Source organism: Bactrocera neohumeralis, chromosome 3 (assembly GCF_024586455.1).
Source record: "Bactrocera neohumeralis isolate Rockhampton chromosome 3, APGP_CSIRO_Bneo_wtdbg2-racon-allhic-juicebox.fasta_v2, whole genome shotgun sequence".
NCBI classification, from domain to species: Eukaryota; Metazoa; Arthropoda; class Insecta; order Diptera; family Tephritidae; genus Bactrocera; species Bactrocera neohumeralis.
In genome coordinates this window covers 67,936,108-67,953,988 of record NC_065920.1, presented here as the reverse complement: position 1 = coordinate 67,953,988, position 17,881 = coordinate 67,936,108, and the positions used below count along the sequence as shown (strand labels likewise).

The window sequence follows — 17,881 nt, the reverse complement described above, 5'->3', positions numbered from 1 at the left end:
TTGTATGCACACATATGTGGTGCATACATGCATATGTATGTATTGTATTTATGAAGATATGTGCGAGTAAAAATTTCCCCATTTTACGTGGATTTAGCCAAGCGCGCGATGTTTCCCTTCGATATCACTTAAATGCATTCAAAGTTCATTGCGACTTCGGCATATGCGCCAATTCAATGGAGTCACTGTAATTAAAATTTAATTGAGAATTAATTATTTTAGAAAATTTACTGAAATATTGAATAAAAAGACATACCTTTATTATAATCTTTGGCGGCTTCTCTTTTTCAATATCTTCTGCGATTTTCGATATGGTGAATATATCATTTGAGAGTGTGGTGCTTTGTGTGACATTGCTGGTGTCACCATTGCTGCCATTGATCACCGCTGGTAATGTGACAACGGTATGTGCACTGCCGTTACGTTCTTTCATGGCCATGCGACCGCCACTGGAGAGCGATGTGTGCCGATTATGAACAGACTGCAGAGATGAGAAGATAATAGAAAGAAAATAAGAAAATAGAAATAATTAATTTATATATTTTAAAAAATATATATTTTTGTTTGAAAACCACACCCACCGTATTGTTATTATTCGTCTTGCCTCGTATATTGAACACACCATACACCAACGGATTCATACACGAATTCGTGCATGCGAATATGAAGAGTATTTTACGCAACAGCGGATTCACATTATCTGCAGAAGGCTTATCAAGCCAAAACCACAAACACATAATATAGTATGGCGTCCAGCAGATCACAAATACGATCACTATTGTTATAGTCATTTTTAGCGTACGCTTTTTAGCGCGTCCGAGCACATCATCGTTGGAGCGTCGGAAGCGGGCGAAACCTGCAAGCAAGTAATTATGCAATTATCATCTGTATTCAAGCGTTAGTTATTGGTATGCTAGATGCTTAACCATTTTTGTCATCACCCTTAACCATGCGCTTACTCTTGCGATAGATCTCCAAATAGATGCGGCCATAGCAATAGATGAATGTGACCAATGGGAAGGCATACATGGCGCACATATTCGAGATCTGGTAGATTAGCTTATGCAGTTCGGTGGGAAAGGAATGGAATGCAACGCATTGGTAGTAGCCCTTCACTTTGGGATGCTGCTCCAAATGGAATATAAATGCCTGTTGAAGAAAAGTAAAAGATTGATTTAAATAAATATTGTATGATACTCCAATATTTGGTCTGGTTTATAATAATAAAGTAGTATAAAAAGGTTAGGCTTTATTTTAGTCTAGTAGGATCAACTGGATGAGACTAAAATCTGCTGTAACAACTATTGAACAATTATTACAGCGATAACATTTAGGAACTCTGTAAAATACGGTTTCGAGTTTCGCGTATCTGACTTTATTACTTCTATAGTTTTATCCGCTATTTTGACATTTCTCTTCACTAAGGTTTGCCATTTCGTCATGGAAACATATGCGATCCAATAACGAGACGAAAATATTAAAATTTACTACCGAAAGGATCAGTGGCCTCAACTTTAAGAGCGCTACGTCCAATTTATGATCGTCTTAATCGTCCTGTCAGTCCACAATTAAACGTCTAGTGGAAAAATTTGAATCCACAGGCACAGTACAAAATTTTCCCGTGTCAGTGCGACGAAGAAGTGCCCGTAGTGTCGAGAATATTGCTGCCGCTAGCGCATCAATTGAAGAAGACCTAAATCAGTCTCTTACACGTCATTCTCAAGCGATTTTGGCCTACATCCTAAAGACGCAAGAACTAAAAACGCTTGACCACCATAATCGGTATGTTCATGAATTGGGCTGAGCAACAACTTGAAAACCATCCGGATTTTCATCGAAAAATCATCTTCAGGGATGAGGCTCATTTCTGTCTGAATGACTTTGTCAATAAGCAAAATATGCGTTATATGTCAGGAAGTAATCCACACATACTTCATGAGTCACCATTGCATCCCGAAAAAATTACCGTTTGGTGCGGTTTATGGGTCAGTGGCGTCATTGAGCCGTACTTCTTCCATGATGATCAAGACCAGCTTGCTACTGTGAATAGGAATCGCTATCGCTCAAAGATAACCTAATATTTTTTGACCGAATTGGATTATATGGACTTGGACAATATGTGGTTCCACAGGACGGCGCCACAAGTCACACAGCGAATGTCACAATCGATTTATTGAAAACCAAGTTTGGTGAACGTGTTATCTCACGAAATGGCCCAGTCAATTGGCCGCCTCGGTCGTGCGATTTTGACGCCGTTAGACTATTTCCTGTGGGGCTACGTCAAGTCTATGGTCTATGCCAACAAGCCAGCGACGATTGATAAACTTCATACGATTTATGCTTGAAAACCGAAAATTGGGTTCAGCGTCTGGACTTCTGCAAACGTGCCCGTGGTGGCCATGCAAAAAAAATCGAGCTCCATACATAATGGCATCAAATGTACTTTCACAGGAATAAAAAATTTCATTGATATCCCAAACCTTTTTTTTATTAAAAATACATTTGGAGTGCTCTTATTGGAAACCCCGTTAATAGGGATATTAGAGGCTTAAAGCGGATTCCAGAAAAATTAAAAGTTTTAAAAATACCCTTGTAGCATGTTGGACAGGCAATGAGCCTTCTAACTTAAGGAAAGTAAGTGTCCATTGTTGGGGTCATAACAGGATATTTCTTCTTCTTAATTGGCGTAGACACCGCTTACGCGATTATAGCCGAGTTAACAAAAGCGCGCCAGTCGTTTTTTCTTCTTTTCGCTACGTGGCGCCAATTGGATATTCCAAGCATAGCCAGGTCCTTCTCCACCTGGTCCTTCCAGCGGAGTGGAGGTCTTCCTCTGCTTCCCCCGGCGGGTACGGCATCGAGTACTTTCAGAGCTGGAGTGTTTTCGGGATATTTACCTCTAAGAACAACCTTCAGAAAGTTGGTAAAATAGAATCGGCAGAAAGCAAAGCATGCGCGAAGAAAAATGAAATGTTAAAACGCTAGCTCTGCGACTCTCCAGCCTTCAGTCGGCTAAATAAGGATATCCTTTGCGGCATAAATAAAATAGTTACTGAGATATCTTGGCTTAAACATTGCCAGATTCCCCAATAGCAGGATAACAAAAAATTACACAATATTGGTATTAAGAAAGACCATCAAATAAGATTGTCTTACTAAGTAACCAAAGACGATGTCCATCACTAAAGTCAAAAAATTTGCATTTTCTAAAATTTTCAGATAGCCACGGAGACACCTGAAAGACAGTACCATAGTTTTCAGTGACAATAGATTCCAATTATTACATTATTATAGTTTCATAGTCCATAGTTTTATTTTCTATATCAAGTTGATAAGATTCGGATTCCATATCCGTTTTTTGGAGATGGCATCTTTAAGTGTTTGGTTGTTGATAATATCTGTGAGACTACAACTATGTAGCATATCTAATGAACTTGCAGCCAGATTGATTGTAGCGTAATCAACAATTGAGGAAGGACTTAAGCTCACTGGTAGGTTCAACTAAACCGATCGGACCCAATTCCAACCAAATTTGGTACTAGAAATTTTACTCACATTCTAATATTACAGTACGAATATTGCTGAAATCGGACTACAACCGCGTTAATTCCCATTTAACATAATTTTAAATTTCATCTGTTTCTTTCACTTTCTAGTGTACAAATCAAAATGCAATTAATTGATTTCTTCCGCAGGGACTGTACTGTACTACTTCACTACCACGTGCTCACTGACGACCAGAAATTGCGGCGAGTGGAAGTGTGTCAAGAAAATTTGAACATGTGTGAAAGTGACCCCCAATTTTTGAATAACGTAATCACAGGTGACGAGTCATGGATCTTTGAATATGATTCCGAAACAAAGAGGCATTTTGAAATGACAGAGGGGATCCAAGCAGCATGCACCTCCCAAGGCTATCGCGGAGAATGCCTTCCGTGACAATGCTTGGAAATCGCGCTGGCAGCGATGCATCGACGCAGAAGAAGCCTATTTTGAAAGTTGTTAAAGAATTGTAAGGATTAGTTCAATATTTTTTTTAATCGACTCAGTCCTATTACTTTCCGGACAAACCCTGCATTGTTTCAAACTAAATGCTTATAAATAACTTAATAGTCAATGTTAAATAATATTTTTCTATGATTGATATACTTTTAAAAGGCCTATAGGAATATTCTTTGTTAATACATAGATTATTCGATGAATTTCGATTTTCAGACAACTAATTCCTCATTCTTGCATTCATAGTTGTTAAAGTATTGCATATATTTTGCCATACATTAATTTTATTATAATAAGTACTACCTCACCTGCGGTGTACTGCAGATCACCGACGCGATCCATGCAATTGCCAGCATAATACGACCGCGATTTGTTGAGAACTTCAACGGTTTCAAAATGGCATAATATCTGTGAACGAAATAAAAAAAAATCCAATAAGGTAATGCCTATAAAATGATACTAATGGAAAATCACAGCAAATTGCGTTGTATAAACTCACCGATCTATCGATATGCTGACTAGCACAAAACTCGACAAATACAGGCCGAACACGCGGAAAAAGCTCATTGTGCGACAGACGAAATCGGTGGAACGCCATTGCACCGTATACGCCCACGCTATCTCCAGCGGCATTAACAGGAAAGTCACCATCAAATCAGCAATGGCCTTTGACATCCAACGGCAAATGGCGATACGGAGCGATGCAATGTGATGCGGTGCGTTGCAAGCGGAGTGTGCGAAGTAGACAGTAGATCAAGCAGTCAGTCAGTTAGTGAGAACAGTGGAACAGGCGAATCATGATAAGAAAGTACAAAGTGTAGTTAGTGAGCTGATGAGATAACGGGCAAGTGGGCGAAAAATGCCGGATATAAAAATGCATGTGTATATTTAGAAATATTTTAAAATATATTCAGACATATGTAACTGTATATAAAATATTTATATCATCTGATCAAATTTGACCCGGACTGACAAAAATCTTTATTATCACCTTAAGAGTTAGCTAATTTTGAGTCATTGCATGGATAACAACGATTAGTTCAATTTTCGACACACTCTTTTAAGCTCCTGCTGGGATTGTCTTCAGTGCCTCCCCGTAGCAGTTTTTGCAATTACGAAAAGGTAAAAAAATCACAGAAAACCAGAACTGGCGAATATGTTGGCTTCGTGTGTTGACTAAAACGTCAATCACAATCATACTAGAATGTGAAGCCGAATTATGGTTATGAAATATACCTGCATTTTCTGCTCACAAATCCGGTCATTTATGATGAATTGCTTCCGGTAGACCCAGTAGTATCCCTTATTGACCGTTTGATCGTATGGAACGAGTTCATGGTGAATCACTTCATGTGGTATCCCTTATTGACCATTTGACCGTATGGAGCGAACTCATGGTGAATCACTTCATGGTAATCCGAGAAAATATGAGCACCGCCTTCATTTTTGACCGAGTTCGATGTGAGTTTTTTGGTTTCAGCTCATTTTTGGAGCGTCTATGGCTAGATTGTCCGACAATTTCGAAATCATATGAACAAATCCAGGTCTCGTTATCAGTAATAAAGAGTTTAATTAATGTTGAGCCCTCAGCTACGTTGTCAAACATCTAGTCAAGTCTAGGTATGTCACGCTTCATACCCAAAACATTAAGCATAACATGAAGCAAAACATTAACCAAAAGATTAACCAAAACATTAACCAAAACGTTAACCAAAATGTTATGTACTCTGCTGTCTCTCTGATACCAACACGACGATCACTGTTTCTTTAACTTTTTCGTCTTTAATAAAGGTCGATTCGCATCATGTAAGTTTTCGATTACGTCACGAGTTTCACTAAGTACTTTTTGTCACTCAAATACTTGTATTAGTGACAAAGTTGACTCCCTAAAACACTGCTGCAACATTTTCAATCGATGCATTGAAAATATATGAAGATCAAACTTCCATGAACATAAAAAAGTACCAAAAATACGCACTCAATTGAAATTGCTAAGTCCGAGTCAAATTTGATCAGCTGTTATATGTTTGCTAAAAAGTTGTTTTATATACCTGTTTATATAGAAATGTTTACAAATGTTTTTTTTTTTTTTTATTTACCAAATGCATCAACATAATATCAATGCGGGACGGACTGCGCGTACGATTGTGCCAGCGTCGCTTCACGATCAAATACAGCACTGTTGAATTGCCGATCGACGAGAGCACAAGCAGGATGCTGCACAAATATAATAAAAATATTCACAGTAATAACAACAACAACTTTAACAATATTGTTGATTGATCAGCGCTCACCTGTAAACTGTGATGGATAGTCGATGCCCATCATTGAAGATCATATCCTTCGAGTAGTGCATTGTGCCATTTGTTTCGTTGACCACATTCGACCAATCCGGCATGATGCGATGATCGTAAATCTTTTCATTAACCTCATCTTCGGTTTGCGGCATTTTCATGGCATCAAAGTTTGTCTGCTCGATAAATTGGCGTATATTTGCTAGTTGTGTATGTATGTACGTATGTGTTTATGTGCCTGCTGCATATGTTATATATACATACATATGTATGTATGTCTATAGTTGCTGGAATGTGTTATAACCGCTACGCTGCAAATATATATTTGTACAATTATGTAAATAAGCATTAAGCACTAGACCGCCACCATTTAATATTTATAAATTTAATCAAACGTAAAAATAGACACACACATACATACATACATATGCATCTGTGTAGTTTATAATGTAGCAGTTCCTTATACATGCTCGTAGTTCATAGGCCTTTGGGTGGGTGTCTGTTTTCGTTGGTTATTATACCGGGTTTTCCAATAGCGATGATATGATTTCTAAGTGTCGTTTCGACCATTTTTAGTATGTCATGATCAACTAATAAATAATAATAACAAGGCAGCAAAAAAGCAGTTTAAGCACGCCCTCTATGAAACTAAAATGAAAAAATGGGAGGAACTACTCAAGGATATTAATAAAAACCTCTGGGAACTCTAAGATTTCCACAAATCCCCCAGTTTACCCTCGATAAGCTGCAACTCAAGGCCAACAAATCAACCGGCCCAGACGGGACCACAGCAGTAAATACAGTATAATTAAAATAGCTGCAGAGCAACCGGCATTACTATTGAATATGTACAACGTCTGTCTCGAAGCCGGAATATTCCCTGAACTCTGGAAAAAGCAACAGCTGGTACTAATCAGTAAGGGAAAAGGAGATCCCAACTTGTCATCAGCATACCGTCCACTATGCATGCTGGATGCAACGGGAACGCTCTGTGAAATACTACTTAAATCAAGACCGAAGCGGCTATCAACGAAGCTGGAAAACTAGACAACACGGCTTTAGATCCGGTAGATCACTATAGGAGCTATAAATTGCATTATTGCAGTGTACAAAAGAATAGTGTTGCTGGCGACATTAGATGCCCGAAACGCCTTCAACAGCGCTATATGGGTGGATATGATCGACGCTCTCGAAAAAAGCTTTAAAATCCCCGAATACCTCAGAGCTGTGAAGCGGAGCTACTTAGCAACAGAAAACTGCTGTACCAAACAAGAGGGGGATGACGGCAGATAGCGGTCATTTTCGGAGCAGCACAAGGATCCATTCTAGGTCCAGACTTGTGGAACAACTGCTACGATGCTATACCAAAGTCGAAATGCCAGACGAATCATACTTAATTGGCTACGCGGACGACATTGCAACAGTAATTACAGCAAGAAACACAGAAGAAGCGTGAAGAATCGTGAAGAAAGCTTAATCATTTCTTGATACGGACTCAAGCATGGCTCGATTCACAAAACCCCCAGCTCACTATGGAAAATACAGATATACTACTTCTAGCAAAACAGCACATATACCTGAAAATAAGTATGCAAATGACAAGGCATATTCTTAGGACAAAAAAAGTAGTAACCTACCTAGGCGTAAAACTAGACCCCAGACTAACCTGCTAGGTAAAAATCCAGCCCGCCGTAGGAAAGGCCAACATGGGAGGCCCCAGCTAAGAAACGAGAAATTCTTAATGTCGACAACAAACAGCGTCCTATTATATGGAGCTGAGATCTGCGCAGACGTGCTTAAAAAGGAAAGGTAGTGGCTAGGATGCACCGCATCGCATCAGCCTACCAAACATGGCAACAAAGATGGGAGAATGAAAGTCGCGGCAGAGGGACGGCCAATAAAAGATCTAGACTTATGGACAAGCCGTAAATTTGGAGAAGTCAATTTTTACACAACCCAGCTGTTATCCGATCACGGATACTTCAAAAAGTACCTCAACAGAATGAGAAAAGTCAAAGAGCCGTCATGCCTATACAACGACGCGACAGAAGACGACGCTGAACACACATTCTTTGAATGGACATATGTGCACAGATGTAAATCGCTCAATGAGAAAAATTGAACGCCACCGTGAAGTAATGCTAATGTGGTACCAGGGTGGGCGGCGGTTCCTTAGAGGAGGTTTGTAGTGACCTGCAAGTGGCACATACCGTTGCTGTGAGGACAGCACTGATGATGCGGAAGGCATTTTCCACCCCCTCACCCGCAAAACTACTTAAAACAAAAAATGTCTCTAATTTTTCATTGTATTCAGTAATGTCTACAATTTCATCATGGAAAGATATACTCAAGAACAACGTTTAGAAATTATTCAATTTTATTATCAAAATAATTGTTCTCCAATTGCAACTTTTCGTGTGCTTTTTCCACTTTGTGGTCGTAATAATCGTTCACCTAATCTCGCTATTCGTCGAATTGTTGAAAAAAATCGAGTGCTATTCAATCTTGAAGTAATGAAAATACTGCTGCTGTTCAGGCAAGCGTTGCTGAAGACCGCAATTTGTCGATTCCAAGAGGTTCTCAGAAAATTGAGTTGTCTCAAGCGGGTCTTGGGAAAGGATTTGTGTTTGCATTCGTATAAAATTGTTCTCACCCAAGAATTGAAGCCATTGGACCACCGTAAACGTCGTGAATTTACTGATTTTGCTTGGAACAATTTGAAAACGGTTACGATTTTTTTAAAATAATCATCACTTCCAATGAGCCTTACTTTCATCTGAGTGGTGCGGTAAATAAGTAAAACTGTCGATTTCGCGCAAAAAAAAATCCACAAATCATTCATGAACCACTATTAAATTCATCTAAGTTGACAGTTTGGGGTTGGTTTTTGGTCTGGTGGAAACATCGGTCTGTACTTCCTTGGAAATGAAACTGGTGTCAGCGGTAGAATCAATGGAGTGCGGTAGAGATAAATAATAATCTCGATCGAATCGAAGTTGATCTTGAAAACAGCTGATTTCAACAAGACGGTGAAACGAATTATTGCGAGAAAAGTTCGAAGATTCAATTATTTCAATATAATTGTCACATTTAATGACCTCCAAGAAGTTGTGATTTAACACCATTAGACTACTTTTTGTGGAGTTATTAGAAGACATTGATCTTTAGCAATAAACCAGACTCTCTTCAAGCTTTCGAAGTCAAATCGCGTAGTTGAACGCGCTATTCATGACACACTTTAGTAGAAAAAGTACCCGAAAATTACGTGCATCGAATTCGTTCCTGAAAAAGAAATCAAGGAGGCCATTTAAATAATGTTATATTCAGAAATTAATTGTGTCGATTGTACTTCACTTGAATAAAAAATATTTTAATTTCTTTAGCAATTATTGTTTTTTTTTTTGTTTTTAAGAAATTATTTCACCCTTATTGGAAAACCCAGTATTTATGTACAAAACTGCATACTTTTGTATACATTGTGTTTTTCTTGATGTATATTAGTATTTAAATGAATTTACGTTTATATTTGCAAACCTGCATGCGTTTGATTTGTTTTACCGCGTAGTAGGTAATATATTTTAAACATTTATTCCCACCGAATTTATTTGAAATCGTATTTTTGGAAAAAAATAAGAACAAAGGCACCTACGTGTTTTTAAACATCTGCTTAGATATATTTTTAACAGTTGTTTATTGGAATCTAACTTTGACGTAACGAAATTTTGGAATTCTTGTAAGTGACCTGTGCGAAAAAAATAATTTTGAAAAATTTTTCAATAAATAAAAATACATATTTTATTAAAAATTAATTTCTTGAAATTATAATATTTATTAACAAAATTTTGTGTTATTCAAATACATGTTTACATATGTACATACATGTGTATATATATAATAAAAAGTTTTTCTTAAAAAATTCACATTTTTTTAATTATTTAATTTCAAAAAAAAAATTTATAATGAAATTATAAAGCAAAATTCACTATTTTTTATTGTATAAAATTTTGTTTACAATTAAAAAAATTAAAGTACATATGTATATATACATATGTATATCAATAATTCTTAACAAAAAAATTATTCCAAAAAAATTGAAATTTGTTGTCAAAATTATGTAATGTAACAAAAAATTAATTAAAATAATAATTAATTTCTCAAAATCGACTTTTTACACAAAATTTTGTTCAAAATTTAAAAAAAATTAAAATATTTTAATATTTTTTAACAAACAAGTTTTTCTTAAAAATTTCAAATACAAATATTTGAAAATTGTTATTAAAAAATAGTAATTACATTATACCGTAAGTCGATTACTTTTTCATTTTTTTTTATTAAAATAATATTAAAATATACTAATATTTTTTAACAAACAAGCTTTTCTTATATAATTTTTTCAAAATCTTTAAAAAAAAATGTTAATTACATCATACTGCACCATCGAAATTTTATGTAAAATTTTTGTTATTAAAATAAAAAAAATTCAAATATTAAAAATAAAATTCTTAAAAAATTTATATACGATTGTTTTCAAAATTATTAAATTAAATAATGTTAATTACATTATACCTTAAACTCGACTTTTTAACTTAGTATTAAAAAAAGGTTAAAATTCTTCAATGTTTTTAACAAAAAAGTCTTAATTACGTGTCAAAATCGACTATTTTAAATAATTTTTTTGTTTTAAATTAAAATATTTTTATTTAATCAAAAAACATTTATATTTAATAACTTTAAAAAAATTATTTTTGAGTTAAAAAAAAAATTAAAATATTTTAAAAATAAAATTTTAGTAATAAAAAAATTAACTAATTTAATAAATTTTTTATTAAAATAATTAATTTTTTTTTTGAATAAAAATAATTTTTTTTAATTAAAATAATTTTTTTCTTATAAAACTCTATTACAATTTCGTCAAAATTATTAATTTGAAAAATTGATTTTTTTTAGTAAAATATTTTTAAATTTTTTGACAAAAATAAAATTTTCTACAAAATTCTAAAACACTTTAATTCACATTATTTAATTAAAAAAAAGTTATTAATTACATTATACGCGGATATCGCCTTTTTTATTTAAAACTGAAAAAAAAATAAAATACATTAAGAATTTTTAACAAAAATTTAAATGTTATTCAAAATTATGTATTAAATTTTTTTTGATGAACTATACATTTGTACACATATAATATTATTTAAAATAAAAATTAAGTTAAAAAATCGTATTAAATTTTTCAAAATTATTAAATTTATTAAACATAAGAAATATTATAATTCCTCAAAATCGAATTTTCTATTTCAATTTAAAAAAGGGTGAAGTCAATAGGATGTTTGAAAATCTTTATATTAGGTATATGGGTACTAAAGGAAGTATTGCTCTAATTTCTATCAATTTAGGCAGGAGATTTTTAGTATAAAAGCATTATTTCTGAATTCTATTAAGATTTCCTACAAATTGACCGATAGATAGATAGGTATAAAGTTAAACGCAAGTTCGATAATATTTATATTAGGTACATACTATATGGAGGCTAAGAGAAGTATTGACCCGATTTTACCCAATTTTTGCACAAGCGCATGCTGTCATCACAAAAATATTCTCCCAAAATTTCAACACTAGATCCCATAAGTTCTTTGCATAGTTTGATGGGTTAAAAAGATTTCACAGTTTACAAAAAAAAACTGTTTGTTGTCTTATTTAATTTATAACATCTGTAGCATATTGTCCTTAACTCTCATGTTGATCCACATATTATAATAGTTTTCAAAAAAATTCGCTCTCGAGGTTAGTCATATAGTCAATTACGTGGTAATGGCTGAGTTTTAAATATTTTTCTTAAAAAATTTCACAAAATCTTTGTAAAATATGTATATTTGGTATAATAAAAGCTCTGAATAAAATATTTCGTTTTTAATTTGAAAAAAAAAAATTGATTATAGACCGTTTTTGCTCGACGAAACCCAAATAAAATATTGAATTTTTTATTTGAAATAAAAATATTGAAAATACGCTCGATGAACCTCTGTAACCCCTTATGCATAATTTACAAAACTCATTCGGCAACCCTACATACCAGCGCTACCTTAAAATTAATTTTTGCCAGCGAATTCCTAAGACAACACCAATACACAGGCGCACATTAATTTTGGTGTGAGAAAACAATGCTGTAAAATCAATATTTTGATTACAAATAAAAATTTCAATATCAATTCGAAAAGGAAATGCCGCGGACATAGTTATGCACAAACAAAAACATACAAACAATTAAAAATAGCAACCGAACGGCGACTAAGTTATGTGTCTACGTATTGTTTTATAAATATTGATTAGTTTATATAAATAAATTTGCAAATTTCATATTTACTAATGGGCAATATTTGTTGAAATTTTATACTTCGTGGTAGACAATGATCCAGCGCATAGTACATAATTAAAAGTGTTAGTGGTATGTAAGTGTTTAAATATATATGTAGATGCTTAAAATGCTGTATAAGTGTGTGTGCGTTAAAAGCAAGAGCAAAAGTGTTGCTGCTGATAAGTGAAAACAGAAAAGTAGTACATACAAGTAGTACTTTTTGAAAACAAAGAAATTCAAATAGTTCATACATATGTACATATGTACATATATCATATTGAATTTTTGAATGTTTTGTAATATTATACTTATTGTCTTATGAGATAATATGAACTTGTGAATTTCAAAGAACTGATTTCTTTTTGCTTATGTCGAGTCTACACACATACGAGTATAAGTTTACTCAAAACTTTAAAGAAATTTTTTTTCAAAACTCTGTTTTCAGAGTCGGTGAGGAAAATATCTATGAAAGTGCTGGACAGATCGACTTGATCAGATTCTGATTCTTCAATACATTTGTCAGATAATCGAAGGAATAAAATTTTTATACTATCGTTGCTACAGAGTAGAATAGTTTTTTTTTCACCGAACGGTTGTTTGCATATGTGTGATATTGATATCAACAACCGCGCCGTTAGTTCTGCTTTCTCCAGACTGGATAAAGAAGCGAAGCAAATGGGTCTGGTCGTGAACGAGGGCAAGACGAAATATCTGCTGTCATCAAACAAACAGTCGTCGCACTCACGACTAGGCTCCCATTCTTGGAACCAGCATTAACACCAATAACAACGTCAGCCGCGAAATCCAACGAAGAATATTTCTTGCCAACAGGTGCTACTTTGGACTGAGTAGGTAATTGAGAAGTAATAATAGACCAAACTCTATATGTCCCTCATTATCCTCGTCCTGCTATATGTTACAGAGGCATGGACGATGACAACATCTGATTAGCCAACGTTACGAGTTTTCTGCGGAAGATTTATGGTTTTTTGACGCGCACTGTTGTAAACTCGGCTGTAACTGCGTAAGCGATGTCTACGCCAATAAAAAATAAGAAGACTGTCTCCCGAGATAGATATCGGGTTTTATAAAGGGTCCACAAACAATAACGACGTGATGTTAAAATGAAATAAAATACTCAAATTTAGTCAAAATAAGTTCTGTTTTTTGTTATGCAGATAATTTTATATCATTTATGATTTGAACAAAATGTCGGACTAATGGCCACCACGACTCCATTTGCATATTTCCAACCGTTTTCGATGACCCGATGCAGCATTTCGACCGAAATTTCGACTATAGTTAGTAAAGAATGTTGTCTTCGAGATACTCGAGCGTTGCTGAAAGATAGGTGTAAAGCTTGGATTTAACATATCCCCAGACAAAATCTAGAGACGTTGAATCGGGCGCTATTGGCGGCCCTTTAACTGGGTCTTTTCTCGCAATTAACGAGTCGCCAAACTCTGTATGCAATGCGTCCATGTTTAGACGTGAAGCGCACCTTCTGGTGTAAAATAGAAATCGTCCGCGTCGATTTCATCAAATCCGGGAAAAAAATACGGTCAACATTTTGTTACAACGCTCGCTATTGATGGTAATGAAATTATTTCGAAAGAAATAAGGCCCGATGATGCCACCATAAAACAATCCGCACCAAATTGTAAATTTTTGGGACGCATTTGGGTTTTCTGAACCACACAAAGATTTTACTCATCCCAATGGCGAAAATTTTATTTCTTGATGACGCCATTAACTCAGAAATGGGGCTCATCAGAGAATATGATTTTTCTATGGAAATCATGGTTGGAGTCAATTATTTCCAGCGCCCAATCGGCAAAGTTACGGCTCTTAAAATGGTCTGTCTGCTTCTTATCTTGTGCCAACATAATCTTATATGGATGTAGAGCCAAATTCAACCGAAAAATTCACCATGTTGTCTCAGAGAGAGACGCAGCTGTACAAAACGACGTTGTACTGACCCATTCGGATTGTCCTCAACACTGGCTCAAACGGCAGTAATATTTCCTTCACTGCTGGCTTTCCTATGACGGGAAAGTGACACACTATCGTGGAGATTGTAATTATTTTCAGATTTTGCAATTAAGCGAAGAGCTCATACAGGAGTCACCGAAGAACATGAACTAGCATAATAATCTTGGACAATTTTCAAGCGTTGTTCCAAAATGAAACATGATATGATAAAATGCAAACCTTAGTGAAGACGCACAGAAAATTTGACTCAAACATGTAAACAAACATGGTCGTCACGAGCTGTAAAAATCACGTCATCCCTATTGGTAGACACTGTATATAATTATAATTTGAGTTAAACTTGAGACACCTTTATTAATCGGACCATAATCACAACCACAAAACACCATTAAACGAAAACTTTTAAAGTGACACTAAATTGCGGTACAAAACTGTAAACTTGTGTATGAGATCGCAGTAGTTAGGAATACAATGAGCGTGGCACCGCCCACCTTTAATTGAAATCCTATACCTCAGATAGTATTGAACCAATTTTAACCAAATTTAATGCGTGACTTAAAAATTCCTAAAACATACTGTGAAATCGCATGACAAACACGTCTAGCTTCCATATAACAAACTGCTAAAGTCCACCCAATTGTTTCACTTTACAATATACAAATTAAATATCAATCAAGTTATGATATTAAAACTTTATAACGGGTGATCCAAGTGGAGATACTTTTTCTATAACATTCTTGTGACAGATCTTACGTGAGTCGTGTCAAGCTGTCATGTTATTTTTGTTCTGTATTGTTTCGCATTTCATCACGGGAAGACTTACGCCTGAACAAAGTTTACGAAAATTCAACTTCTGTAAAAAATGTGTTTCGCGCGTTCGCTCAACTTATGGTCAACATAATCGGCCTACTGAGCGTACTATTCGCAACACCATCACCGATCTTGAGACCCAGCATTGATTATTGTATAATATTCGACCGAACAGACCACGTCCAGCCTACAATAAAAAAATATAGCAGCCATAGCTGACGAAGACCATGAAGAGTCGATTCGGCGCCGGACTGACGTATGGAAAGACTTGGGGCATTTTACGTCGAGATATTAAATAAAAAGTGTACAAAATACAGGTTGTGAAAGAACTGAAGCCGCTCGGCCTTCCCAAAACATCGCTTCGCTCTATGGTTCTCTACATATAAGTTCCAAGAAGATCAGATGTTTTCGAGCAAATTTTGTTTAGAGATGAGGCCCATTTCTGGCTCAATAGCTATGTAAAAAAGCTAAAATTACCACATTCGGCACGAAGAGCAACCGGAAAAGATTCAAGAGCTGCCATTTCTTCAAAAAAAATAAAAAAACACCAACGGTTTGATGTGGTTTGTGAGCCTGTGGAGTTTTCGGTTTATATTTTTTTCAGAAATAATGCCGGTGAGAACGTAACTATCTATGGTAGCCATGATAACCGATTATTTGATGCCTGAAATTGAAGCTCGTGATCTCGGCGACATTCCCACACATCGCATCAATGAATGGATTTCTCGAGAGAACACTTCGGTGAACAGATAAAATCACGTTTTGTGTTGATCGATTGACCACCAAGATCGTGTGATATCATATCTGTGCGGGATTCAGACCTTGGAGCAAAACATTACGCGTGTCATTCGCCATTTACCAGTCGAAATGTTCGAAAGAATCGTCAAAAATTGGGCTCAACAGATGGACCATCTGAGACGTAGGCGCGGCCAACATTTGAAAGAGATAATCTTCAAAAAATAAATGCCAAAGGATGCTCTTTCGTATGCTAATAAGCATTTTCCATTAATTTAGAAGTTTCTTTGTTTTTTGTTTAAAAAAGTAGGCAGCCTCGAAATGGATAAGCCTATACAAATAATTCATTCCGGGTATTTCATCTTACGCCCAAAAATTGTCACAGCGAACTTTGTGTATATAACTTTTCAATGATCAAACATCAAATATATGCCTGGTGCATATGGCTGATTCTTCGCCAAACATATCGATCAATTTGTGAGTTCAAGTTTAATATAAATTTTTGCCACTCATCTTAGTATATCTTTGAGCTTTTCATATTGCGAAAGTATAAAATGTTCGCCCCGCCTTACATGTTGATATTAATTTCGAATTTGAAGCAACTCTGAAACGTAATTTTTTTTCCAGCTGCCATATAAACTAACCGCTTAAAACCAAGAAAAATATCTTTTTATACTCTTTTGTACTGTAATAAATGCAACTCTGAAGAGTATTATAGTTTTGATGCAACTAAAGTTTTTCTTGTTTTGCTTCAAATTCTTTTATAAAATTGAAATATATTTACTTGCCAATTTTGAGGTTTTCTGCTTTATAATGCTTTAATGAAGCATTTGTGAATAACAATAAAAGAAATTACTACGCAATCAAAATATCACAACCGGATTTGTCATTTGTCACTTTCTAATATTTGCTTTATAAACGATTACTTCTTAAAATAACTATTTTCATTCATTTATGATAATACCACAACATAAAATCCGGCATATTGCAAGCAATAAACTATTTGCGCAAGCAAAACTCACTTTTCTCTCACTCAAACGTCATTGCTTTATCACTTGACGTCTATTATTCAACACTAAAACCAAATTCATAATTGTTAAGTAAATTGAAAAAAATACAAGACACAACTCGAAATGCAAGTGAACACAGCTGACCTTGACCGAAACCGCGCAACGACTATCTAATTGACTGCGAGCATTTAACGAGTTGACGGGGCGTATGAGTAACACACACAATTTAAACTCTAACACAGGGTGCTACAAATGTGTTGTTTTGCGCTGCTAACGTGTTTATGATATCCTGTAAGCCGTTTTGAGCTTACAAAACGTGTGTGTTTACCGTTTACCATACGCCGCAGCACAGCTCTTGGCGTAGACGAGTGCGCAACTAAATGAGTGAAGGCATAAAAGCAAGCGACAGCCGATAGCGGCAACAACCTGCAGGCAAGACATACGAGAATATATGTATGTACATATGTGCATATATATAACACAAGCAGCAGCAGTAAACACCGTTGCGATCAATTAACAATAATATATAAGAACAGAAACTGCTCTCGGCAGCGCTGAGTCAAAGCTTAAAACGAGTCCTCGACTAAATATTTACGCTGGAAAACAACCGAATGATAATCTATGCCACCGCTGGCTACACTTGTTTACTGTTGTCATTTGTTGTTGTAGTTGTTATATTGCTTTTATTG

At 35.1% G+C, this 17,881-nt stretch overlaps 1 protein-coding gene across 1 annotated transcript in view; it reads right to left on the bottom strand.

Annotated features, from left to right (window-relative positions):
* LOC126753746 (adipokinetic hormone/corazonin-related peptide receptor variant I) overlaps window positions 1–17,584 on the bottom strand; it is a 28,564-nt gene extending 10,980 nt beyond the window's left edge. Inside the window, exons 1-8 of the mRNA XM_050465414.1 lie at window positions 17,205–17,584; window positions 6,294–6,604; window positions 6,099–6,216; window positions 4,499–4,665; window positions 4,308–4,407; window positions 960–1,149; window positions 582–856; window positions 257–481 (exon numbers count right to left, since the gene is read on the bottom strand). Of these exons, the coding sequence (XP_050321371.1) occupies window positions 257–481; window positions 582–856; window positions 960–1,149; window positions 4,308–4,407; window positions 4,499–4,665; window positions 6,099–6,216; window positions 6,294–6,454 (1,236 nt within the window). The 5' untranslated portion in view covers window positions 6,455–6,604; window positions 17,205–17,584. The remainder of the gene's footprint in view (window positions 1–256; window positions 482–581; window positions 857–959; window positions 1,150–4,307; window positions 4,408–4,498; window positions 4,666–6,098; window positions 6,217–6,293; window positions 6,605–17,204) is intronic.
* Between the last annotated feature and the right edge of the window lie 297 nt (window positions 17,585–17,881).